At 46.3% G+C, this 25,859-nt stretch overlaps 1 protein-coding gene across 5 annotated transcripts; it reads right to left on the bottom strand.

Annotated features, from left to right (window-relative positions):
- Window positions 1-2,945: 2,945 nt before the first annotated feature.
- MAB21L3 (mab-21 like 3) lies at window positions 2,946-18,653 on the bottom strand. Of its 5 annotated transcripts, XM_083719568.1 has the most exons (8): window positions 18,383-18,653; window positions 17,867-18,161; window positions 17,240-17,426; window positions 14,937-15,077; window positions 10,136-10,427; window positions 9,197-9,378; window positions 6,790-6,984; window positions 2,946-4,173 (listed from the first exon to the last, which is right to left on the bottom strand). In XM_083719568.1, the coding sequence occupies exons 3-8, from the start codon at window positions 17,285-17,287 to the stop codon at window positions 3,940-3,942; spliced, it is 1,092 nt and encodes a 363-aa protein (XP_083575694.1). In that variant the 5' UTR covers window positions 17,288-17,426; window positions 17,867-18,161; window positions 18,383-18,653; the 3' UTR covers window positions 2,946-3,939. The 5 variants fall into 5 exon arrangements, with proteins under 5 accessions (XP_083575694.1, XP_083575692.1, XP_083575695.1 ...); XM_083719566.1 differs by lacking the exon at window positions 18,383-18,653 and having other exon boundaries at window positions 17,867-18,229; XM_083719569.1 differs by lacking the exon at window positions 18,383-18,653 and having other exon boundaries at window positions 17,958-18,229.
- Between the last annotated feature and the right edge of the window lie 7,206 nt (window positions 18,654-25,859).

Here is a 25,859-nt window from a genome sequence, read left to right as displayed (position 1 = left end):
GTCAACTCCTTGCCCCCCCCCCCTTTTTATAACAAAGTAAGGCCATTTCACTGTAAAAGAAATAAAAGAGTAAAACCAGAAGGAAATGCAACTGGTGTCCTGTCTGGAGGAAGGGTCCGTATAAAAATACTAAAAGATCAAACCACTTTGCATGTAAATTACAGGTGGCCAGGAATGCAAGGCCAGGTTGGGGGAGTTATGGAAGAAGCAAGTACTTATTAGCAATGCCAAAGCAGGAGCTGCCAGAGGCGAAATAAGGACATATCTGCATACAAATCAGTTCTAGCCTGAGTTATCCGGCCTCTTCAGGGACTTCTCAGCTGGCACACGCCTGCCATTTTGTGCTAGCTGGAGCTCAAGCACATCCTATGTTCCTATGTTCTCATCGGGACTTCAGGTTTTAAATCCTAGAGAAGGCACACTTCTAGTCTCTCCAGGTAAAGCAAACTCTTTAAAGGGGCAAGAGACTGTGGATCGAGAGCCCTGCCCTGCCCTGCCCTGCTCGCTCTCTCTCGCTCTCGCTCTCTCTCTCTCTCTCTCTCTCCCCAGGGCCCCTAACTCACCTGCGTTCTTGCCTTCATGTGTTCTCCTGCCCTGATTGGGGGGGGGGGGACCATTGCAGTAAATACACAAATATTCCACTGATAATAGAAGTGATGATGATGACAGTAATAATAATACAACACACAAGACATTTGTTATTAGGCACAATGCATATTACTAGAAATGTTTCCATTCCAATGCCATCTCACTCCTCACTGTCAGTGCTTCCTGGGGAAAAAAGACTGTTGCAGTCAATATACACATATTGCACTAAGAATAATATGACACACAGGATATTTGCTGTTATGCACAATGCATATTACTTAAAAAGTTCCTAAGCACAAGTTTGGGATTCTTTTTGGCACACTGTTAGAGATGAGGGTGGATCAGTCCCTCTCAAGGAGGTCGCCTGTTACACGCGAACTTGAAGGCAAAAGAGGTCACCCTATCTGTAAAACCAGGTATAAACCTGGATTTTAATTCTATTATTATTATTATCATCATCATTGTTGATTTATTCCCTGCCCTTCAAGCTAAGGTTCTAGGATGGGTTGCGGCATTAAAACCATATTAAAAACAACTTAAAACAACTTACAACCATAAAAAGAAGGTGTGCGCTGAAAACAGTTGTTTGCTGTACAGCCTGGGCACAGGATTATCACCACAGTGAGAGCTGGACTTTCCCATTCCTTTTTTTTGAAACCCACCTGTATAGCCTTTCCCACTTTTATTATTGATTAAAAGACCAGCCCCAGGAAGCTGCAGATGGCGGGAGGGCGGGCATTTTTTAAGTCCACTCCCTTTCTCTCAACTGCATTTCGACCAGCAGAATGTGGATTTTGCCACAGGATGAAAAGAAGCTCAGGGCAATTTTGAGGGGGGAAACAACCTCTCAGACAGAGGGGAATGAGCTGGTTCTCCTCTCCTGGTTCTCCCTAAGATCTGCAGCCTTTCATGGCTGTCCTTGCCAAAAATGGAAACAAGAAGTAAGAGGGGAAATGTGTACTTTTTGGTTTGAGATGAGTGAGCTGAAGCCCCGTTCCTTGGAGCAGAATCCTCCTTTCAGAAGCCCCCTTGGGGCCAAATGGGGCCAGTCCCACTTTCCAGGCTAATATGTCACGGCACTTGGGGGCAATGCATCTGGGAAGAGGCCTTGGGAGCAAACCAGCTTTCTGGTTGTTGTTTTTTGGGGGGGGGATTCGCCACGACTTCCCCTTTAGCACACCCCTTCCCTTTCAAATTGCATTTCAACATTTGTACCGTGTGTGATTTTATCGCTTGACGTCAGTAGCAGGAGTTTTGCTTTCTGCCAGGGCAGCAAGAATGCAAAGACACGGCCACCATCTGGTGGCTTCTGAAGGCAGCGCAATGTTTGGCGACTTTGACAGGGTTGCCAGTTCGCAACGCTGTGTGAGAGTTTGCCAGATCAAACTTTCAGGAATAAGAATCACTTTGGAGTCACACTGGGTCCGAAATGAGGGATATTTATATCTTGTCTCTGGTACCTGATGTTTCCTCTCAAAATACAGTCGTACCTTGGTTGACGAACGCCTTAGCAGTCAAACGTTTTGGCTCCCAAACGCCGCAAACCCGGAAGTGAGTGTTTCGATTTGTGAACGTTCTTTTGGAAGCTGAACATCTGGCGGGGCTTCCGTGGCTTCCAATTGCCTGCAGGAAGCTCCTGCAGCCAATCGGAAGCTACACCTTGGAAGTCGAGCGGACCTCTGGAACGGATTCCGTTTGGCTTCCAAGGTATGACTCTACACATGTGATGCTGTCTCCACTTTCAATGCCCCTTACTACAAAGCCTTTGGTAAAACCCCTTCGATCTTCTCCCCTACTGGAACAAGTCCTAAACACATTGAACTAAACACATCTTCTTCTTCTTCTTCTTGTCCTCCTTGTCTCCTTTCCTCTCCCTCTAGCAGAGCAGTCGCCAGCCATTTCAAGATTTGAGATACGGCTCATTTTCCAAAAAACCATGCTGACCCACAGCAACCCACCCCGGTAACATTCCCCCCACCATTTAAACCCACCAAGAGAAACTTTTCTATGCCCCTCACAAAAAAACTGAGCACCTCTGACTCTAATTTCAGGCTCACCTTTGTGTACTTTTGCACTCTAAGCAAAATTCAAAAATTGCATTTAAGTGTCTTGTGCACGTGGAAGAGATTTACATTGGCACCGAATCACCTGAAAGACATGTAAGCACTATGTCTAGATGCAGCTTTCAACGACCCTTCCCATGTGATATTTTACCATGTCACTTAATTCTTTTTTTTGCTACTGGAAGCAGTTCAGTGATTGGCCGGACTACAGCTTCATGCAATGGGGATAGTGGGACAGCGTTGGGGATGGATGTATGCCAGTTGTAAGAAAAAGCCTCTGTTGAGAGTCCTGTATATATTTTTTAAACCTTGACCATTGTTTATTCATGCCATCGGCTGTCCACAAGTGTAACTAATTGAGGTAAAAACATTTTATTCTAGAATGCGCTCTATTGAACCATTAAAGGGTCTCTGGTTAAAAAAACCCTGAACATTGCACAGAAAAATAAGTATCCCTTCGCCGTCAGGACCACTTCTGAATGCCACTGCAGGAAAGCTGGCAACATGGCAAGAACAAAGGCAGCACCAAACGTGGGGAGCCTGTCTTCTCATTCCCACACCCGAGGCGAGGGCTCCATCCCTTCTGTGCGAACACAAACTCAAACGAGCATCGCATGCCACTAGCTTCCGGACAAGATCATAACTGGCAGGCTTTCTGACTCAGATCCAGTTGCATGCATTGCCCAGCTGCTTTTATCATGGTGCACTTTTCATTTATATATATTTCTTGCTGTCCATGCAGTCAGACATTGGTTATTCCTAAAAACAAGAGAAGGTAACCTTTGGGGGCAAGAAGGAAGGAAAACCGAAAGAAGCAATGGAGGTATTTAGCAACCAGCAAGTAAGGTTCATTCACCAACAGAACAAGGACTCTGACACACACACACACACCCTATCAGATTTTTCAAGGTGCTCCCCAACTTTTTAGCGCATTGATAAATGCACAACAGTCCTTTATCTTTCACCCCAATTTTGCTGACCAGGAGAAGCAAACTCTGGATCCAAATATGGTAAACTGCTTTCGAGCTTAGCCCACCTAGAGAAGGTACAAAACAGAAGGGGTCAGCACTCTGCCCATCCACTCTCCACAGGCCGAGTTTCTGCGAAAGAGGCTGGCTGGCTCCAGATCCAAAAGGTGAGACTTAAGCAAACTAATCACGGAGAGGCAGAAGACAGAAGAGTTTGCTCCCAGATGCCGCTCCGTTTGCCTCTATCCTCACTACTCACCACACGGAGGAACTAAGGAACAGGGCAAAACCTGGTTCAGGAGTCTGCTTGTCCATCTCTCTCAGTCCAGAGGAAGCGAAGGGTTCTCCAAGAAGACAGCCAGCTTGCCCGCTACCATATCCAGGTCGTTGGTGTTGGCATACTTCAGCAGGTTGGTGCCTTTGATGAAGTAATGCTTCAGGAAGTGCTGGCTCACGCATTTGTGCAGCTTGCGCACCATCCTCAGGAAGCCTTTGCGGAAGCAGGACCAGTCCTTGGAGCAAGGGTACTTCTCACACGTCCAGAAAAGCACCATCTGCAGAAGACACAAATGAGGCACATTGAATTCAACAAGGCAGGAAGTACGGGGGGGTGGGGTGGGGTGGGGGTTATACAGTCTACATGGGATGGCTCCCAACCTTGTAGTCAATACAGTGGTACAAAGTTAAGTTAAGTCAAGCAGATATATAAGAATAAATGCTTAATTATTAAGATACAAAAATACAATCTCCATAATAAAGTTACAAAATAATAACAAAACAAAACAAAATTCCTTCCAGTAGCACCTTAAAGACCAACTAAGTTAGTTCTTGGTATGAGCTTTCGTGTGCATGCACACTTCTTCAGATATGAAAGGAATTTTTTTTTTTTTTTTTACTATGGCAGACCAACACGGCTACCTATCTGTAACTAAAATAATAACAAGGAAGTCATGCACAGGCAAGAAATAGACACAGGCAAGAAATAAGCAGCAAAAAAAGAAATGGATAAATGCTGGTACATAATGAAATGTGAAAATGCGAATTTACAAATATAATGTATATGTATCACTATGTAAATATTTCATATATGTATTGCAACATTAATAATAAATAAATAAATATTTTTTTAAAAGTAAATGCAGTGGTACTTTGGTTCTCAAACGCCTTGGTACTCAAACAACTTGGAACCCAAACACTGCAAACCTGGAAGTAAGTGTTCCGGTTTGCGAATGCTTTTGAGTGCCACACTTCCGTTTTGAGTGTTATGCTGAGGTCTGTCTGTTTTTGCTATTTATTTTGTGTTTTTGATTTTGCGGCTCTTTTTGTTTTGCTTTTGTGAGTGTGTGGAACCCAGTTCAGCGAGTGATTGACTGATTGTGTGACTGCAGTACATTGTTTATTGCTTTCATTTTATGGATCAGTGGTCTTGTTAGATAGTAAAATTCATGTTAAATTGATGTTTTAGGGGTTGTTTTTAAAAGTCTGGAATGGATTAATCCATTTTGCATTACTTTCTGTGGGAAAGCACATCTTGGTTTTGGAACGCTTTGGTTTTGGAACGGACTTCCGGAATGGATTAAGTTTGAGAAGCAAGGTGCCACTGTAGTTTAGAAATGCTACAGCTTTCTTAGTGAAGCTCACTGTTGCTCTGGCATGAGAAGTAAGGTGCCAGCTGCATCTTCTTCTGCCTGATGCATTTGTTGCTGAAGTTGGAACCCCTGATGCCCAGGAGAATTTGGGGTTTCCGGTATACCGGGGGGGGGGGGCAGACAACAGCCTGGGGGGATTGGCTTGGGCATGGTTGCCAGAAAAACAAAGGCAAGACCAGGCCTCCTCAAGCTCGGCCCTCCAGATGTTTTTGGCCTACACCTCCCATGATCCCTAGCTAGCAGGACCAGAGGTCAGGGATGATGGGAATTGTAGTCTCAAAACATCTGGAGGGCCGAGGATGAGGAAGCCTGGGCAAGACCATCTCCCACCCCCCAAATATCACAAACACAAAATCTGGGCCAAAAATGATTTCCCTGCAACTCACTAGCACGTCTCTGGCAAGTGCTAGTGTCTGGCCTACGTAGTATATCTTCATGTTTATATGGAGTTGTTTCCATAACTGAAAGCCTAGAAACATACCAGAACGTTTAGAAACACCACAGCTGGTGTCTCCATCACCCAAGCCTATTGTGTCATGTTTGGCCCTGTGTGGGTCTGCAGAAAGGGTCCCATCTAGAAGAGAGAACATGGGGGGGGGGGGGCTTGCTAGCACAAGTGAATTAGACGGCCTTCTTAATAATGGCATCAGGTCCGAGTAATGACCCAGATCAAGGGTGGAAAACCCTTCTTCTGCATAGCTGCCAACTTACAGATTTGAAAATAAGGGACTAGCAGGCTCAAAAATAAGGGATCAGCAGCCAAAATAAGGGATTTTCAGAGCACAGGTATGTTCAACTTCTGAGCCCCTCCGAGCCAAAGACAGAAAGCCCAGCCAGCAGCCAAATGAAGCCTCAAGCGGTGGTTCCCACAGCAGAGCAGCCCGGCAAAGGGGATGCAGCAAGGAAAACCACCGTCACCTCTCTGCTGGGAAGCGCTGAGCAAAGGCGGGTCCCCAGGCAACACGGCCAATTTGATCGGCACAAGGAATGCAAGCGCCACCCCCCAGTCGTTCTTAGACTCCTTATTGGGTGAGCAACGCAGTCAAGCGACACAGTTGGAGCCTCCCTCCTCCCTGGCCGGCAGGGAGGGAGGGAGAGGAGCTGCTTCCTTTGAAACCCAGGAAATTTAAGGGACATCATCAATAAGGGACAGCAGCGGGACACAGCACTGGGATAAGGGACTTTCCCACCAAATAAGGGACAGTTGACAGCTATGTTTTTCTGTCAAGTGTCAGATTCCGTTGGAACTACTCTGTCAGAGGTCAATGGTGGATGGAGCCAGAGCAGAAAATGGCAGACTCTACCCATTTCCTCTCTCTTTCCAACACAACCTTTTCCTCACCTCCTTCCCCACCCAGTAGGATCCTGTGGTGTGGAGAAGAGAGAGTCAGCTGCCTTCCGCCCTGAGCAAACCACAGGCCATGAAGAAGCGTTAAGGAGCCAGTCCTCCAAAACATCTCCTCTTGTTTTGGGGTACAGATCTCTCCCCCCTTCCCAATGCCTCACTGGCTGCGCACACACCTGCAGGTGGAAGGCTGTGAGGACTGGCTTGTTTCCTGCACACCAGACATCTTCCTTCATCTGCCTCATAACCCGGAAGCACATCATGCGGCAACCGCCGTCCTCGTCGAGTCCCTGCAACAGGATGTGCTCAGCTCTCGCGAAGCTCAGGTACCAGTGGTAGTTGGAAGAGGCCAAGAGATCAAAGCCAAAAGACTGCAGAAAAGAAGCAGAGCAAGTTGGGGAAGGAAAAGACGGGGGAGAGAAGGCAGAGGGAGCCCCCCCCCCCACAGCTGAGAGATTCATTGAGCATCTCCATAGGAGCAGCCTTTGACCTGTTTCAATCCATCAATTATCCCAAGGGTCCAGGGTGCTTACTAATACTCTGAAACAGATTGAAAGGCACAGAATTATGCAAATAAAACATATTAAAATATGCTAAATTAAAAGCAACGTTTGCATGCTTATCCCATTGCCTTCAATGGGATACCTACCTACGGGACTGCCTCTCCTGGTATGCCCTGCAGAGGACCTTAAGGCCCACAAATGACAACACCTAGGAGGTCCCAAGTCGCAAGGTGGTTAGACTGGTCTCAACTAGGTCCAGGGCCTTTTCAGTACTGGCCCCAACTTGGTGGAATGCTCTGCCACAATAGACTAGGGCCCTGCGGGACTTGACATCTTTACGCAGGGCCTGCAAGACGGAGCTGTTCCGCCTGGCTTTTGGTTTGGACTCAGTCTGACCCTTATCTTTCCCTCCCCTTATGGTTTTGATCTATGGACTACTTTTAAAATGAGGCTGCATTTTAAATTGCATTTTAACCTGTATTTTAAATTGGTATTTTCCTCCCTATTATGTTTTTATTGTAATTTTACTGGTGTTAGCCGCCCAGAGCCCGGCTCTGGCCGGGGAGGGCAGGGTATAAATAAATTATTATTATTATTATTATTATTATTATTATTATTACAACAACAACAGGATAAATAGAAGCTGTGTTAAGGCTTGGGCTTTGGGGACTCTCCAGCGAGAGGAGGCTGGATGCATATCCGGAGAAGAGAACATAAACGGCCTTTCACGTCCCACCATAGTTTTTAACTGGTCCAGATTAAGAAAACATTAGGCATATTTTAGCAGTCGAAAGGGAAAATATGGGAGAAGACACTGTCTAGACTGGTGTTTCCCAAACTTGGGCCTCCAGCTGACCACTGGTCCTGCCAGCTAGGGATGATGGGAGTGGTAGTCCAAAAAAACAGTTGAAGACACAAGTTTGGAAACCCTGATCTAGTGTATAGGGTCTTAAAAGCAATTGGTCAAGAGGGATCTGGAAGTTACAATCTTCCCCCAACCTAGTAGCATTAAATAGAAATGGTGCCCTCTTCATACTTTTATGGGTTGTGTACATTGGACACCTCTCCCTAGCAAGCAGAGGATTTGAAAATGACTCATGTTTTTCTTCCCTTGCTTACAGGAATGTGCTGCAAGTCTCCCCTGCCAGTTGGCACCAGACTCCTGTCTCCAGGCATGGCACACAGAAAGAGAACAGAAAAGTCCATCTCCCCATCATAACACGAGGGCTTGTGGGCATCCAATGAAGTGGGAAGTTCGAAGGTTCGGGACAGATAAGAGAAAACACTTCTTCACCCAGCGCATAAACTATGGAACTCACTCCATAGTAGCGGTGGCCACCAACCCATACCCTCCAACATTTCCCCGATGAAAATAGGGACGTCCCATTCCAGAACGATGATTTTACTATTTATACCCCACACATCTTGTTGTGTTGCCCCAGCCACTCTGAGCAGCTTCCAACATATATTAAAACATAAGAAAACATTAATTATTATTTCTTTTAAAAACAACCTTCCCTATACAGGATTACCTTCAGACACCCTGCGGGCCGGATAACTCCATCCCCTCCAACATTTCTCCGATGGAAATAGGGCCGTCCTCAGGAAAAGCGGGACATTCCGGGATCAAATCAGAAACCAGGAGGGCTTCTCTAAATCCAGGATGGCCCTGGGAAATAGGGACCTGTGGAGCGTCTGCCAGCCTAGATATATTTCACGAAGGAGGGGGCTATCGAAGGCCACTGGCCATAGTGACTACACTCCGTCTCCACGGCTGAGGCAGTATTACTTCTGAACCCCGGAGGAGAATATTAGTTTTAACTGTTCAAATCATTATGGCCTAAATCATTGGTTCTCATTTATTTTATTTTATGGTGGGCCACACTTTCAGAATAAAAATTTGCCCGTGCCACACCGACTATTTTAGTGATAAGAAATACATCCTCTCCTGTCACACCAGGGTGGCACACCGCACTCTGGGAACACCCCTGGCCTAAATCCTGCTCTCTTACCCCTCCACATGCCCCTCTTTGCAAGATCGGCTTGGGGCTAAAATCACGGTCGCATCCTGGCCTGGTACCTTGACGCATTGCACTTTCTCCTGGCTAGGCCAGCGCTTGAAACATCGGGGCCACTTGATTTTCTGAGGCCAACAAGTTGGGATCTCAATCGTTGGAACCAGCTCAACCTCAACCTGGACGTCGGATGTCTCCACAGCAACATGGACCCCTGGGCTGAAGCCTTCCAAAATGCTGACTTGCTCTGGGGGAAAGGGCATCAAAACAGGGTATTTCTCAGCAGAAACCGGACTGCAGCAGATTCCTCGCCTGGCACAATTCTGCAGCTGGCATTTCCTCTTCCTATGCCCAATATTAGCTGGATTCTGACATTCATTAATTTCTTGGGTTTTGGGGCATTCCCCCCTCCCAAAAAAATCCCTTATGACAGTATGCTTATGCCAGTCTGTATCTATAGTCACAAAGGCAGTTCAATTTCATTTCACTTTTAATTTGTATACAGCCTTTTTATATTACTTGCACAAGGGGGTTTACAGCAACAAAATAAACAATCAAGAACACGCCCCTTACAATAATCTGGTCCAATACAGAAAGGCATAACAAAATATAACTTTTAAACAGAATGGCTTATATAAGAGAAATTAATATTCAACAATCTATTAGAATATAATAGTACGCAATAAAATTAACTCTGAAAACATCAGCAAATAATTAAACAGAAATTCACTCTTAATTACACTAAATATGGTCTAAACTATGATCATTAGAAATCACTGCAAGTCACAATGCAGATGATGATGGTGGTGGTGATGATGATTTGTGGTATGGTCTGTCATGAGGGCCAGGACCACTCTGCTGGTGTGTGTGTGTGGGTGTGTGTAGACCCGGCAGAAATATCTGTTCGAGGTTTGGAGAGGCCATGAGTGCCTGTGGTTGATTGTGGGAAAGGGCTACCAAAAACCCTGAGCCACTTCCTCTTGCACCTGCCCCAGTGAACTCACCTGTGAGATTGTGAGATGCGATCGCTTTCTCCACAAGTTCTCGGAAGACAGCCAGGACCTTGGCAGGCACGAGGTCGCCCTCGATGTTCACATCTGCCTCGTGCCACTGCTGGAGGCTCTTGGAGAACTGCTCCACTTCCAGCCACTGCTGCAGCTCCTCCGGGTCCCTGACAGGGGACAGGAGCTTGGCTCCATGCGTCGTGTAGTAGCGCCAATGCCGTACTTGGCCTTCTTTGTACCCAGACAGGCCAAGCAAGGGGACGGTGATGAGGAACTGGCTGGGAGTTAAGACCTAGACAGATTCAGAAAGGTTGGAACAGGAAATGGCTAGGATGGCCAGGAAACTAGAACAGCGTTTGGCCTTGTCCACACTTCCATGGGTCGGATCTGAATTAGAGGCTTCCTGATTCACAGCTGAATGCAACCCTAAGCATGCTTACTCAGAAGTATATATGTTAAGTACTGGAGTCTTGGTTACTTCACTACATCTGCTAACAGCGAGGAAATGATCTATCTCTCTCTATAATAATAATGTAAGAATGCACTCAAGCAATCCTCACGGGAAGATTGGCAGTGCCGTATCACTATCCTGGATTTGCATGAAGTCAGGTTGGGATAGGGAAGCAAAAGTGAAGGCAGGTTGCACAACAGCAATGGCCCCGGCAGAGGAGTGAGGGGCAGGCAAGACTGAGAGGGGAAAAGAGGCAGTTGAAAACAACAGAAGAGTTTTAGTTAAAGCAGGGATTGAGTGAACTGAGAGGGAAATTGTTAAGTTGTGGGTGGACATATCAGACGACACAGCGATTCTTCAAACAGCTCTTGTTTATTCACAGGCCAGAACAGAACTGAACTGAAGGGTTCAGCCAGCCTGCTTATATAGAGCTCCACTACATCGCAACTGTAACCACTTTCTGTAATTATCCAATCACTGAATGTCACTTTCGATCCCTTATTTGCATATGTGGACCTGAGTGAAAACTATCTACAGTATCCCCCTGCTGGCCCACGGTGAGAACTTCAGTACATAACAGAAATGGTGGTTTGAAACAACAGCAGGTGTTTGAGTAAAGTACTATGGAATATTTGAGGGCTTAACATCCTTGGGGAAGTTTGAGCACAGTGAAAAGGGAGGGACACTGAAAAGCAAGAAAAGTGGCCATTTTAAACAACAGCAGAGGTCTGAATAAAACAAGGATGGGATTCCTCAGAAAGGAATTACAAGGCAGAAGTACAGATGGAATTTATTGTTCATGTGCCATTGCAAAGAAGTCCCACATGGCTTTAGTGGGGATGACAAATTCCGTGGTACGTAAAGCCCAGGGACTAGAATACGTCAAGCAAAATGTGAAGCCCCCTTCTTCAGGTGAGACTTCTCAGGCAGCAGGTGACCTAAAAGCCTGACTTTGCGCTTTCACACATTTTGGGAGGTCTTGTCTAGGGAAGAGGTGAGTTGGGGTAGTTGGTGGAGTGCGAGTGGCAGTGATCAAGGGAGGAAGCAGACAGGAGGGGCCCGGAGGGAACCTAGGCAAGGTACCTGGATAGACGGGTGGAAGGGGCTCCTCCCCTGAAGCAGAGCTGACCACCTGGCCAGTAAGGCTGGCTGATCCTGAGAGGCAGCAAGGAAAGAAGTAGACAGAAGAGATGCAGTCAAAGGCAATTAGTTGGCTAACTAAAAACGCAGCTGGTGTGAATGCAAATCACTAGGTGGGGTGAAATCCAAAGAGATGCCCGCCTTGCAGCCTGGAGACGGAACTTCTTCAAAACACTCTGAAGCACACCTTGTCCAGTCCTTCAGGAAACAAGGAAAACACGGCCTTGAGCTGGTTCTTCCCTTGTGGGGTCTTTGCCTGCTATGTCAGTTCAGTCTCTTTCTACCTTATCTGCCTGCAAGAGAGGTGAGTGGGGGACCCAGGGCAGAGAGAGCGAGACAGCAGGAACTGCAGTCATCTCCGCACGTTTTGCAATGCTGAAAACCAGTTTGTGGTGGCAGCCTCACAACCTTCCCCAGTCTACTAAAATGTGGTGTCCCCTTGTTGCAAGTGCCACTTCTGAAAACAGGTATCAACCTCCAAGAACTGGAATGAGGAAAAAGTGAGGGAGAAGGGAGAAATGGTGCCACCATTCCTTGGCTCCCCCCTCACCTTGCCACAAGGTCTGGAGACTTGTGGGGACATTTCGTTCCCTCCCCCCCCCCCCCCGCCCCACAGCTTGCCACCTAGCCAAGACATTTCCATAAGTCATCTCAAGGGCGACCCTGCCAGCGACCTCTGAGGCTGCTGGTTAATGTCAAACTAGCCTCGCCCCAAGCCAGGAATGTAGAAAGGGCACTTCAAAGGAGAACTATGGTCCCTGGGATTTTCGGCTACCCATATTGATCCCTGGGGCTGGGAATGATGATCATCAGTACTCACATGTTGCTAGTGTTTCAGTAGTCTGAACCAGCCTGCCTGATAAATAAGCCCTAACCCTCACCATTCTGAGTCTGCAGGTTCTGCCCCTTCTCACGGATGCATGTCAAATAAAGTGTTACCTGGATATCACCATTTGCTGCACCCTCCCTCTAAGCATTCACCTGGAGTTAACTTAGCTGTAAGGTTACTAAGGGATGCGGGTGGCGCTGTGGGTTAAACCACAGAGCCTAGGACTTGCCGATCAGGAGGTCGGCGGTTCGAATCCCAGCGACGGGGTGAGCTCCCGTTGTTTGGTCCCTGCTCCTGCCAACCCAGCAGTTCGAAATCACGTCAAAGTGCAAGTAGATAAATAGGTACCACTCCGGCGGGGAGGTAAACGTGCACTGCTCTGGTTCACCAGAAGCGGCTTGGTCATGCTGGCCACATGACTCGGAAGCTGTACACCGGCTCCCTCAGCCAATAAAGCGAGATGAGTGCCGCAACCGCAGAGTCTGCCACGACTGGACCAAATGGTCAGGGGTCCCTTTACCTTTACCTAAGGTTACTAATGGTAAGAACTATTACACCGCTTTGAGCTCTTTGGGGGGAAAGTGGGATTCAAATACATTAAATTTAAAAAAAACCACGAAGGCAAGTTTCTCTCAAACAAAGTTTAGCTCTTCAGCGGTAGCTATTTAGTCAGTTGACAAGAACCATTGCTGATTTGAGAAATTAAACATTTGCTCCCTAGGGCCTGCCTTCCAACCATTAAATATGAAACTGTGCCTTTCTCCAGATGCTTGCAAGAGTTATTAAAAAACTTCCTTTACAAAGGGTTGCTGTTTTAGGGGTTTTACTTACTAAATAGAATGAGAACCTTTATCAAATCATGGAATTGCCAAGGTAGAAGGAATATTGAAGACCACCCTCTCCACATCTCCCTACCTTGCACGAAAGCTTGCCAGGCCCCACAACATCTCTTAGAAGAAAATGACCAGCCTATAATCACACCATTGCTACGCAGTGGCAGAAACAGACAAAATACAGATGTTTTTGTGGACTCCACAGCATCTGGGCATGGGAGATGGGGGAGGTCGTATTTTATTACAGCCTCTGAAATAGCGAGACCTGGAAGGGTCTGGGCAGCAAATAACCAACATGCAAGGCTACCAGGCAGCAGACTCCTAACCATATCTGGTCCTACTGACCTTATCTGCTCCGTCTAACTAAGTAGGCTAGGGAGGACTGCAGCCTCAGACCTAAGTTACCATCACCTGCAGTGAATCTCCTTCACTCTTTTCAGAAGCTCCTACTTTCTCTGGTACATGGCAGAACATCTCTATGGCCAAAGGCATCTGTGTATCACCAGTGGTACCATCCATTCTCTTCAATCAATTTCCACTGGCATTATGGCACACCCAGGGCAGATCTACGCTCTCAGGTTATAACATCAAGGAAGGGTTAAGGAATGATTTTCCTAACGTAGATGGATGGGCATGTTACCTTTTGCTTGTAACGTTAATAATACGTCATTGAAAGGTGACACCAGAGGGCGCTGCAGAGCAACCAGGAACTGGCAGCTGGGAAACTGCATTTGACAGGGAAAAGAAGGTAAGGAACGTTTGAAATTTACCAGTCTGCCCTGTGACGTTTTAGAACGATCTATGTAATGTCGTTCTAATAAGGTTGAAAAGGTCTGCGGAGATCCAGCTCCAGTTTTAATAATTGCAAGGAAGTATGCCTCTGATTGTAACTGAAGGCTGAATACGAGTGGTAATAGAAACCCATTCAGGGGTATTGAGGATATGAACCGGAAACAATGAAATCATCCTGAGTTCCAGCCTCTTCCTGCATCTTTTGGTTGTGCATCAGTCCTGGCTTCTGGTTTGCTCCTCAAATCCTGCCTTCTGGCTTGCCCTTTGGTTCTGAATTACGCCTTCATTCCACGACTCCAGGTTGCCCACAAACTGCTTCCCACACAACCCAGACCTTCCACTGTCCTTTAAAGGTTGCAGAACTGAAGTCCAGAGCAAGGAGCCAGAGGCACCAGGGGTAGCTTTAATCCTGCAGTCTATAATGGACAGATGGTGCTCCCATGAGGAGGAGGAGGGTCCAGAATCGCTCGTGGACTCAGTGCACACACAATAATAATAATAACAATAATAATATATTTATACCCCACCCATTTGGCTGGGTTTCCCCAAGCACTCTGGGCGGCTTCCAACAAAATATGAAAAAAACACATTAAAACAACAGTCATTAAAAACTTCCCTAAACAGGGCTGCCTTCAGATGTCTTCTAAAAGTCAGATAGTTGCTTATTTCCTTGGCATCTGATGGGAGGGCGTTGCACAGGGCGGGCGCCACAACTGAGAAGGCCTGGTTCTAGCCAAAGACCCCATGCACGCTTACCTTCATGTTTTCGTTATGAATCCCAGAGTTAGAAATCGCCTGGAAACGAGAATCCTTGTTGCTAATTTCGTTGGTAAGCCGTTGTATGATTTTTTGCACTTCATCCACGGTTTTGGCCACAGCTCGGTGCCTCAGGTCCACCTGCAGACAAAACCCAACATTCCTACTATATTGTTTTGGACCCCAGACTATATAGAATCAGAGAATTGTAGACCCGGAAGGGAGTGGTGGAGGAAGGGGGTGGGGAGGGCGGTCTGCTCCGGGTGGGAGCCTGGGGGGGGGGGTTGACATCGCTGTGGTCAGGCGCCTCCCCCTTGGGGTGATCGCTCAGGCGGGCGCCACTCCATTGGGACGCCCCCAGGTACCAAAGCCCCTTCCTCCGCGACTGCCGGACGAGACCCCAAGGGGCATCTAGTCCACATCTTAACCAAACAAAGCTACTGAACCACAGACCTTCTGGAAGGCATATTATTTAGGTGAACCTTGCTGCGTGCGCATGTACACATGTATGTGAGTCTGGATGCAAATGACATGGGATTTCCAGTTCGGAGGGCACTGTCCAGTTCAGTAGTTCTGCTAGTGGAAGGATTCTGTTTGTAGAACGGAACTTCCCTCCCCTCCCCAAATCTTTTGGGTTGGGGAAATATCTAAAGGGTTGTCCCCCTTTAGGTATTATTTACACGGCAGAGCTTCCTATGCTTAATTCTGAGTTGTTGTTTAGTCGTGTCCGACTCTTTGTGACCCCTGGACCAGAGCACGCCAGGCGCTCCTCTCTTCAAATATGAGTAGTTACACCCAAATTTACTGTATCTTACCTTTACTCGGCTGCATCTTTGAATTTGTTTGTGTTCCTCATTGTACCGTGAAGCATCTAAAGCTATCACTTGAATTGCTTGGCTTTTTTAAAAAGGAAACAAAAAATGGACCCCCCCCTTTTCCCCTCAAGGTTTATACACTTAGGTTACGCTTCATGCACCTGACAAAGCAGACTTTTGCCCATGAAAGTGTCAGCTGCAATGAAATCATTATTATTATTATTATTATTTTGAATTTATATACCACCCGTCATCTGTAGATCTCACGGCAGTTCACATCATAAAATTTACAATTTTTAGGCATTAAGATGCTTCAGAACTCATCTTTATTACCCTATATATCAAATTTCTGGCATCTATGAACTGAATGAGAATCCGTGCTTTTCAGACCTGTTTTTAATATACTCTAGTTGCCTGCTGCCCTCCAATTCAGGGTGGGGATTTTTGTAAAAAAAAAAACCAACAAGACCAGTGTTCCTTCCTTCTCAAGAGGTGTCTTCTCACTGGGGCGAAGTTTTGTTTGTTGATAATCCCTTATTACATTGTGTTTACTATACTTAATTATATCATGGGCAGGGTCAAAGTCAATTAGATTTCTTGTGCGACTATATAAAAAACAAGAAGAACAAGGTGTGCATCAAGAAATCAGAAGGTGGGGAAAAACACAAACGAAAACAAGAGGAAGAATGAAGCTGCTTTTCATATACAGATTCAAATACGTGTGGATGTAGAGTGTCTAATTTGATGGGGCAAAGTGGATTAACAGCTACATAATGCCCAAACATGTACAAGCCCAAAGCGTCCTTCTGTTAATGCCCAGTTTGAGCAGTTACTGAGAAAATCAGGGCCAAATTAGACACGATAGCACAATATTTCCCACGTGTTTTGAAAAAGTAAGTGCAGCTGTGGACAGAAGATGTATTGGATCTGCAGGGCTTCTGGAAGGGGCTGAACCCTTTTCACTCTGCATTTTCCGCGTTAAGATCCTGCCTCTGCAGACGAGTGAATGAAGAAAGACTTCCTACAGTTAAGAAAATTTGAAGGACACCCCCCCCCCCCCGCCAAATGATTCTAGCCATTCGTATCTCTCCATAGAGAGCATCTGCCCTGTTTGGTTCCAGCAGACAGAATAAAAACTACCACAGATCCTCTTGCATTTGTCCATAATGGTTTTCCTGTAGATCCAAGATTGGGTACTTCAGAGCAGGAGACATTCCCAGGTTAGAGTTTGTTGATCCTTCCCAAAATTTCATTCAGTTGGTGCTTTACCTGGAAAGTTCTACCCAGTGCTTTTTTTCCTATTAAAAATGTTTAGGGGTCCTCTCCTTTTCCTACTCATATTGAAATACTGCCCCTCAATGAGGCCAAACTTAGATTCACAAAATGTTTAGGGGTGTGCGTCCCCTGCGCCCCCCCACTGAAAAATACACACTGGTTCTGCCTCATAAACATGAAAACAGAATTCCGAACCGCCACAATGTCCCTTACCTTATTCTGAATGTATTGTTCTACAGCTTCTTCTGCGAGGGGTTTCATGGCAAGGACTCGTCTTCAACGGATCTCCAAGGAAAATCCTTTGTGCCTGCAGGGTTTTCTTGACACTGGCGCGGGGCAGCAATCCCGGGGTTTCCACATGCGCTTTCCCTTGACTATTTCATTAGAAACCTTGTTTTTCCTGCATATGGAGAAGGAAAGCAAACCTTCTTTTTGTCCCGCATTACAGCACCCATGCGCAGTTTAGCACTTAAGGACATTCCCAGTCCGACCCCCTCCAAAAAGAAAACGGGTTTGATTGTTTCCATTTTAAAAAATGCAAACAATCTTAACATGTGCAGATTTAAGAGTTTCAGAAAAAGCTAATCTTTTATGAAAAAGCAGCACACTTTCTCAGCCATTGCTGACTGCCACAAGACACCTCCTTGCTCAGTCAAGCTCTCTTGCCCATATCCTCTGCAAAATAAATCATCTTCCACCTCCCCCCCCCCCCGCCATTCTCTGCAACGGAGCCCTTGGTTTTATACGCTTTGGCGTTGCAGTGCAAGGCCTCTGCTCCTTATCTCTCCTTTCTGCCTCCTGAGAGTATTGACTGTAAATGCCCCACCACTTGGGCCTTGCCTGCCAGCGCACTCGCCTTTCTTGACTGTAAACACAGACTAAGCCGCCTCTCGTTAGCTGCCAGCGGCCCAAGGAACAGAAGCGCACCCACCACAAATTGCTCAGGAAGGGAAAACAATTGATTGGGCTCTTTATCAATCGAAGCGGTTGTTTGTTTTTGCAAAAGCTTGCGTCAGAGGCGTGTGGTGCACAAGGCCAGAGATTCGCTCCGAACAGTTGGGCTTGGCTTGGCAGCTTGCAGTCTCTTCACTGGATAGTCTTGCGGGGCCACGAGGGACTGGGAAGACCGAAACATCTGCAAATAAAAAAGGATTAGCACCCAGGGGGTTCCTGCAACTTTCATGCCTCAACCACCCAAGACATTTGGACTGAAGTTGGCCGTTCTTGTCCCTAGCTCACTTCTGATGTTTTGGTCACGAGACAGATTGATGCGGGTTGCATGACTAGAGGAAGATTGATATGCAGAGAATCCACTTTAGGGCTGAAAGTCAGATGCCTATCTTCCTTCTGCCTCACCTGTGCTCTTTTCCTCCCACTGCTGAAAGCCACACACCCAAACCTTTGCCTGTCCGGACAAGATACATTTCTAGAGATACACTGCCAACCAGTGTCGACAATATTGAGCTAGATGGGTCAATGATCTGACTTGGTATAGGGGTGCTTCCTATGGAAAAAGGGACACGGGTGGCACTGTGGTCCAAACCACTGAGCCTCTTGGGCTTGCCGATCAGAAGGTCGGCGGTTCAAATCCCCGCGTCGGGGTGAGCTCCCGTTGCTCTGTCCCAGCTCCTGCCAACCTAGCAGTTCAAAAGCAGCCCAGTACGAGTAGATAAATAGGTACCACTGCGGTGGGAAGGTAAACAGTGTGGGCTCTGGTTTCCGTCACAGTGTCCCGTTGCGCCAGAAACGGCTTAGTCATGCTGGCCGCATGACCCGGAAAGCTGTCTGTGGACCAACGCTGGCTCCCTTGGCCTGAAAGCGAGACGAGCGCCGCAACCCCAGAGTCGCCTTGGACTTAACCTTCCAAAGGTCCTTTACCTTTGGAAAAGACAGTATACCTTGCAAAAATGTGCAACAAAGGGGGGAAATGTATGGACTGTTAAGGAATACCACGAAAGCCCAGGGTGTACTCCCATTTCCTGCAACTTTGAAAAGATAACATTTGGATTACTTTCAAGGCACCTTTGATGCCAGAGATCTAGGAACAGGATCACCACCATTTGCTAAACTGTAAAGTGTCAAGAGCACCTGTGTATAGAGGGGGGACTTGCACTGGGATCTTAGCATGGGGCGGGGGGGGGGTTGGGTTTAATTCTTTCACACTGTTTTCCTTATTAAAATGCCTTCCCTAAGCTGTTGCCCCCCCCCCAAAGCTGGACAAGACAAACAGCTCTTGTTGCCATTGCCACTTAAAACAAAAGAAAACCCCAGTAGATTCTGTTCACTGATGTTGCGTCTACTTTGGCTTTAAGGCATGAGAAAATGTAAGGAAGGGATTTCAGTAAGTCAAGCTCTTTAGCATGGTGGTATTTTGCCCTCTCTCCAGCGTAGATATAGCATTCTCACAACTTTTCAGGGTAGGCTGGAGACAGAATAGATGTCAAAAACCACCCTGTTTTTATTTTTTTATCCCCCCCCCCCCCCGAAAGTGAGATGTGTTCCCTACAACAGAAACATATTGGAACACTTATCACCCCCATTCTCACCCCCACTGTACTACTTGGCTTCTTTTAATTGTTAGGGGACTGAATTTTAAAGCCTTACAGGCTCTTTTAATAACTTGAAATTTGGAGTTCTGACCACAGACTGAGTTCTTACCAAAGACTGAGTTCTGTAACCAAAGGTTCTCTTCTTCAATTTTACTACACTGTGCAGTCTTCCGTCACGGAGTATGCACTTCATTCTATAAATAGCAAAGGAGCATGTTTGACCTGGCTATTTTGAGGATGTTCCGCACATCATTTTTTCTTTTTAATGATTGGATGAGTCACGGGATGGAGGCTTGCAAACAGAGCGAGCTTTACAATGTTGCTGCTAATTCGTTGTGACAGCAGCAAAGTCATGTTCCAAGGCCTTCTTCATTGCTGCCGAGGACGGTAGATCAATATTTGTCAGCTCCATCAACTGTGCCTCCAGTGCTTTCTTGTTTGTTTGTTTGTTTAAACAACACACCTAAATCTGCCCTATAGATTGTTACTGCTATGACAGTCTCAACCACAGTAAAAAGGTGAATTCTTCTCTGGCGTTAAGACTTCTCCTGGGAGCCTTGCAAAGATTTTGGAGGTTGCAAAATTTATCTTCGGGCAGAACGATAAAGCTAAATGGGAAAGAGAGCTTAGATATAAAATAAAACGAGTTAATCCTAAATCTGTATTCAGAGAAAGAGAGCATGATTTCTTGCCACTGAGATGTAGACAAATGAAACTAGAACTGGAGTGTTGCTGTTGTTGTTAATAATAATAATAATAATAATTTATTACTTATACCCCACCCATCTGGCTGGGTTTCCCTAGCCACTCTGGGTGGCTTCCAACAGAATATTAAAAACACGATATAACATCAGATATTAAAAACCTCCCTGAACAGGGCTGCCTTCAGATGTCTTCTAAAAGTCAGAGTGTTGTTTCTTTCCTAGACATCTTCTGGGAGGGCGTTCCACAGGGCAAGCACCACCACCAAGAAGGCCTCTGCCTGGTTCCCTGTAACCTCACTTCTCGCAGGGAGGGAACGGCCTGAAGACCCTCTGAGCTGGACCTCAATGTCCGGGCAGAACGATGGGGATGGAGACGCTCCTTCAGGTATACTGGGCTGAGGCCGTTTAAGGCTTTAGAGGTCAGCACCAACACTTTGAATTGTGCTTGGAAACATACTGGGAGCCAATGTAGGTCTTTGAAGACCAGTGTTATATGGTCTCTTGTTATTTATTAAATTTGTATATTGCCCTTCATTAGAAGATCTCAGGGCGTTCCACAGCATAAAAGCACAAAATACATAATAAAAACAAGAACAAACCAAAACAAACCAATAACTTCCTCTCAGAAACACCTTGAAAAGGACATAGAATTTGAACATTTGAATGCTGCATGTTCAGAATGCTATTGCCGAGAGAGAACCTCTTTAGAGTTTTGTGACTGATCTCAGGCCACTAAGCAATACATGTCATTAAGGAAAGTTAACTGAGTCCTGCTTAGGGCTGCCATAAGTCTGGGTTTTCTCGGACACGTCCGGGAATTGGGCAGGAAACTGGCGCCCGGGCAGATTATTGTTTCTGGTTTGTCCAGGAAAACCATTCTGCTTCTTTTGCTATCCCTCAAAATTTAGAAACAAAGGGAATCATATCATGGTTAGATTCATTTTTAAAGATTGTCCTCAGGGCCACCTTAGAGGCTTTGAGGGAAATGGCTTGCCTTCTCCCTTGTGGGCACCATCCCAACGGCATCTCCCAGTTTGGGAGGGTCTTTTGACAAGATGTCCTCATCAGTGGGCCAACAACTTGGTTTTGGGAGGAGATGTTCCCCCCCAAAGTTTTTGGGAATATGGCAACCCTAGATGACCAGCTAGTATTTGGAATCAAAGACAACAGCACCAAGAGAACTTTGCTAGAAGATTGTGAGCTCACCTTGGAAAAGGTCCTTGGAATTTTCGAAACAGCTGAGTCAACAGAGCGGAGTATGCAACTATTACACAGCAGTATGCAAATATTACCTAATAGAAACCCAAGGAATTCTTTAAGCACCAGCTCACAAGACAATGCAAAAACCAAACAAAAACTTACCAAGCTCTGATGGAGGCACACAAATGCAACAGGCAAGAGCTGGGAGAAAGCAGAAAATTGTGCAATAAACCCGGCTGCTTTCATGAACTCATGCAATGGCCAAACTATGGAAAATGTTTGCAAGAGACCACACCACTTGGCAAGGGTCTGTGCATGAAATATTGCAGCAGAGAGGTTGTTCAGGAATCACTGAGCGCCAGTTGGATCTAGCCAGGACCCCAACTTGTATTGCCAATGAATCCCCCAGGTACTCTGCCTCCCCTATGGCATATCTAGCTAAACTCGAAGTCCCTAAGCACCGGAGGACTTGTCATGTCCTCCCCTCGCCCTGTCCTTGAAGGCCGATACAGGAAGGTTGCCTATCTGGAGAGGCAATGCCCCTGGGACTCTGGACAAGTAGAAACAAGAGAGAATGTGCTTCCCCAGTGTCTTTTATTATAGAGACATTCGTACCAGCCTCATCTCCCCATCACTGCATCAGTACCCGGTCGCGCAGGACAATTCTATACCTCCCTGCTGCTTTCAGATACCAACCCTGCTACCACACACAGTGTTGCCAGATTCTGCACAGCAGTGCTCAAGATTCGACGGATGATGGCCTGTGCCACAAACTAGATACAGTGGTACCTCTGTTTGCAAATAGCTTAGTTCCCGAACAACTAGTAACCAGGACGCTGCAAACCCGGAAGTAGGTGTTCCGTTTTTTGAACTTTGCCTTGGAAGCCGAATGTGCTCCTGAGCTTCTGTTTTCACTGGTGTGCAGCTCATTTGAGTGTCCCCCACATCATAAATAATAATAATAATAATAATAATAATAATAATAATAATAATAATAAATTTTATTTATATCCCGCCCTCCCCAGCCGAAGCCGGGCTCAGGGCGGCTAACAACAATAAAATAGTACAAAAGTACAGCACAAACAACACTCTAAAATCATTCATTTTATCAATCAATTAAGTCTTTTTCCCTCCCGTTTTTAGGCTTGTGCAGCTAATTTAAGTCCCTCCCCATCGTAATTAAAGCCTTCCGTTTCTGATTGCAGTGTTCTGAGGTGATATTTGGTGCTCTTGTTTTTGCTATTTTTTGTGTTTTTGTTTGTGTGTCTTTTTCATTTTTGTGCCGGTTCGTTTTATGATTGATTGATTGATTGATTGATTGTGGAAATGGATAAAAGCCCTCCCCGGAATGATTATCATCAGTGCAGGTAAGAAATTGTTTTAATTTTTATTTTTATCATCTACAATACTGTCTTATTTCATAATACAGAACATTGTCTATGGCTTTCATTTTATGGATCAATGGTCTTGTTAGATAGTAAAATTCATGTTAAATTGCTCTTTGAGGGGTTGTTTTTAAAACTCTGGAATGGATTAACCTGTTTTGCATTACTTTCTATGGGAAAGTGCACCTTGGTTTTGGAACGCTTTGGTTTTGGAACAGACTTCCGGAACCGATTAAGTTCGAGAACCAAGGTACCGCTGGATAATGAGCACTCGTACTGGAGTGTTCTGGAGGCTGATAGCTGTGGTCTTATATATACTAGCCTTTTGTGCTCTTCCACTTATGTCTGATGTTGATAACCCTTCTTTTAATAATAATAATAAAAAAAAATTTATTTATATCCCGCCCTCCCCAGCCGAAGCCGGGCTCAGGGCGGCTAACAACACTAAAATAGTGCAACATTCTAAAAACATTATAAAAATTAATTAAGATCAAAATTGATGGCAACCATACTAAAGTTCTGTAAAGATTGCGAAAGGAGGGAGTCAGGCTGCGCCCTGACCAAAGGCCTGGTGGAACAGCTCTGTCTTGCAGGCCCTGCGGAAAGATGTCAAGTCCTGCAGGGCCCTGGTCTCTTGGGACAGAGTGTTCCACCAGGTTGGAGCCGCAGCCGAAAAAACCCTGGCTCTAGTTGAGGCCAGCCTAACCTCTCTGTGGCCTGGGACCTTCAAGATGTTTTTATTTGAAGACCGTAAGTTCCTCTGTGGGGCATACCAGGAGAGGCGGTCCCATAGGTACGAGGGTCCTAGGCCGTATAGGGCTTTGAAGGTTAAAACCAGCACCTTAAACCTGATCCTGTACTCCACCGGGAGCCAGTGTAGCTGGCATAGCACCGGATGAATGTGGTCTCGCAGCGAAGACCCCGTAAGGAGTCTCGCCGCGGCATTCTGCACCCGCTGGAGTTTCTGGGTCAGTCTCAAGGGCAGCCCCACGTAGAGCGAGTTACAATAATCCAGTCTGGAGGTGACCGTCGCGTGGATCACAGTGGCTAGGTCAGGGCGAGAGAGATAAGGAGCCAACTGCTTAGCTTGGCGGAGATGAAAAAATGCCGCCTTTGTTATAGCTGCAATCTGCGCCTCCGTGGAAAGGGAGGTGTCGAAGATTACACCAAACTCTTAACGGACGGTGCTGGCACTAGTTGCACCCCCGCAAGAGATAGGAGTTGCCCCCTCAATCCCATATCGTCCCGTCCCAGCCAGAGGACCTCCGTCTTCGAAGGATTTAACTTCAACTGGCTCCCACGTAACCATCCAGCCACAGCTTCCAAACATCTGATCAGTGTGTCTGGGGCCGAGTCAGGATGGCCATCCATCAACAGATAGAGAGTTGGGTGTCATCGGCATACTGATGGCAACCCAACCCAAAACTCCGGAGAAGCTGGGCGAGGGGGCGCATAAAGATGTTGAAAAGAATCGGGGAGAGTATCGCACCCTGGGGCACTCCACACACCAAGGAGTGGCGCGATGACAATTCCCCCCCAAGCGCCACCCTCTGTCCCCGACCAGAGAGAAATGAGCACAGCCATTGAAGGACTGGGCCCTGGATCCCCACGTCAGCAAGGCAGTGGTCCAGGAGTTCGTGATCGACCATGTTGAAGGCTGCTGACAGGTCTAGAAGAATCAGCAGCCCCGACCCGCCTCGATCCAGCTGCCTGCGGAGATCATCTGTTAGGGCGACCAGAGCCGTCTCGGTCCCATGACCAGTGCAGAAGCCGGACTGGAATGGATCCAGCCGATTTTAGACTTTCTTAGGTTTTTTTGGATTCTTATGGTCACACACACACACACAAACATATATATATTCTGTTTTAATTCCTTTTAGGGTTTTAAAAAACTTTTTTTGTTAGATTTTAAATGATTTTTAAACTTGTTGCCTTGGACCTAGAAAGGAAAACACACTATAGGTTCTGCCACTTGCCAAGGGACCCCGGACCACTGGGACTGAACACACACATCCTGCCTCCCAGGAATAACTTAAAGACAAGGAGACTGTCTAGTCTCACCCATCTGAGAAATAAGCAACTCCATAAGCAACGGGAAGGAAAACCCTGGACCCATCCATTGGCCAAAGGAAGAAGAACTATAAGCTGCCATGTAAACAAGGAAAGGGCAGACTGGCCTGAACCAAATATAAATGCTCTCCTATAACCTAGCTCTTGTGTACTGGCCTTGAAGAACTGATCCCACTCCTTTGCCAGATAAGTGTAACTTGCTTTTTGAGAACCATTCTTTCCTTGGGTGTCTTTTGTAAGCCTGATGGCAGGGCTTCTCTCTTCCGCTGAGGGGAACTGCTTTGGGAGAAAATAATACACACATACATACAATAAAATTGTAAGGATGTTGTCACTGCAGGACACATGGCCGCCAGAGGTGGTGTTGCAAACTACCATGAGACAACAAAGTGGGCTCTCAGAGCTTTTGGGTCATCAAAACAGTGTCAGATCCTGAGAAAGACAACGATGGAGATGGGTGAGCACAGCTTCAAGTCAGGCTTATTCTTCTATATGCTTAGTTGTTTTATCTTTAACAATACTCTCCACCTGCTTTCCTAGGACAGACGTTAAACTAACCAGCCTATACAGGATCCTCTCAGGCAGATCCCATTTGAAAAAAACGGTGTTACTTCGGTGACTCTCCAGTCCACAGGTATGGAGGCTGATCTGACACAAAAGCCCAGCAATTTCACATTTGAGTTCTTTGAGAACTCTCAGGTGGCAATTTGTTGGTTTTTATTTTGTCTATTAGTATTGATTCCCCCCTTATCAATCCCTATTCTGCTTATGGCAGAACTTGTGCCCTACCTGACGATCAGTTAGCATTAGCCACATTAAGATTCTTACGATTTCAGAGTTTTAGTACAATTTTAATCCTGCGTCAAGCTCCATCTTCTCCCTATAATATCTAAATTCTAAAGTATGCCAGCAAGTTCCTAGCTGT

Source organism: Podarcis gaigeae (genome assembly GCF_964106915.1).
Source record: "Podarcis gaigeae genome assembly, chromosome: 17".
In the NCBI taxonomy this organism is placed as follows: domain Eukaryota; kingdom Metazoa; phylum Chordata; class Lepidosauria; order Squamata; family Lacertidae; genus Podarcis; species Podarcis gaigeae.
The sequence above is the reverse complement of the archived record's forward strand: the minus strand, read 5'-3'. Positions and strand labels throughout refer to the sequence as shown.

Bases quoted from the DNA above. Each gene is read 5' to 3' on its own strand.
- MAB21L3 (XM_083719568.1), bottom strand. From the start codon at position 17,287: ATGAAACCCCTCGCAGAAGAAGCTGTAGAACAATACATTCAGAATAAG. The intron at 15,078-17,239 runs GTAAGGGACATT...TTTTGTCTGCAG, and splicing joins AACAATACATTCAGAATAAG to GTGGACCTGAGGCACCGAGC. The intron at 9,379-10,135 runs GTGAGTTCACTG...CCTTTCCCCCAG, and splicing joins CGCATCTCACAATCTCACAG to AGCAAGTCAGCATTTTGGAA.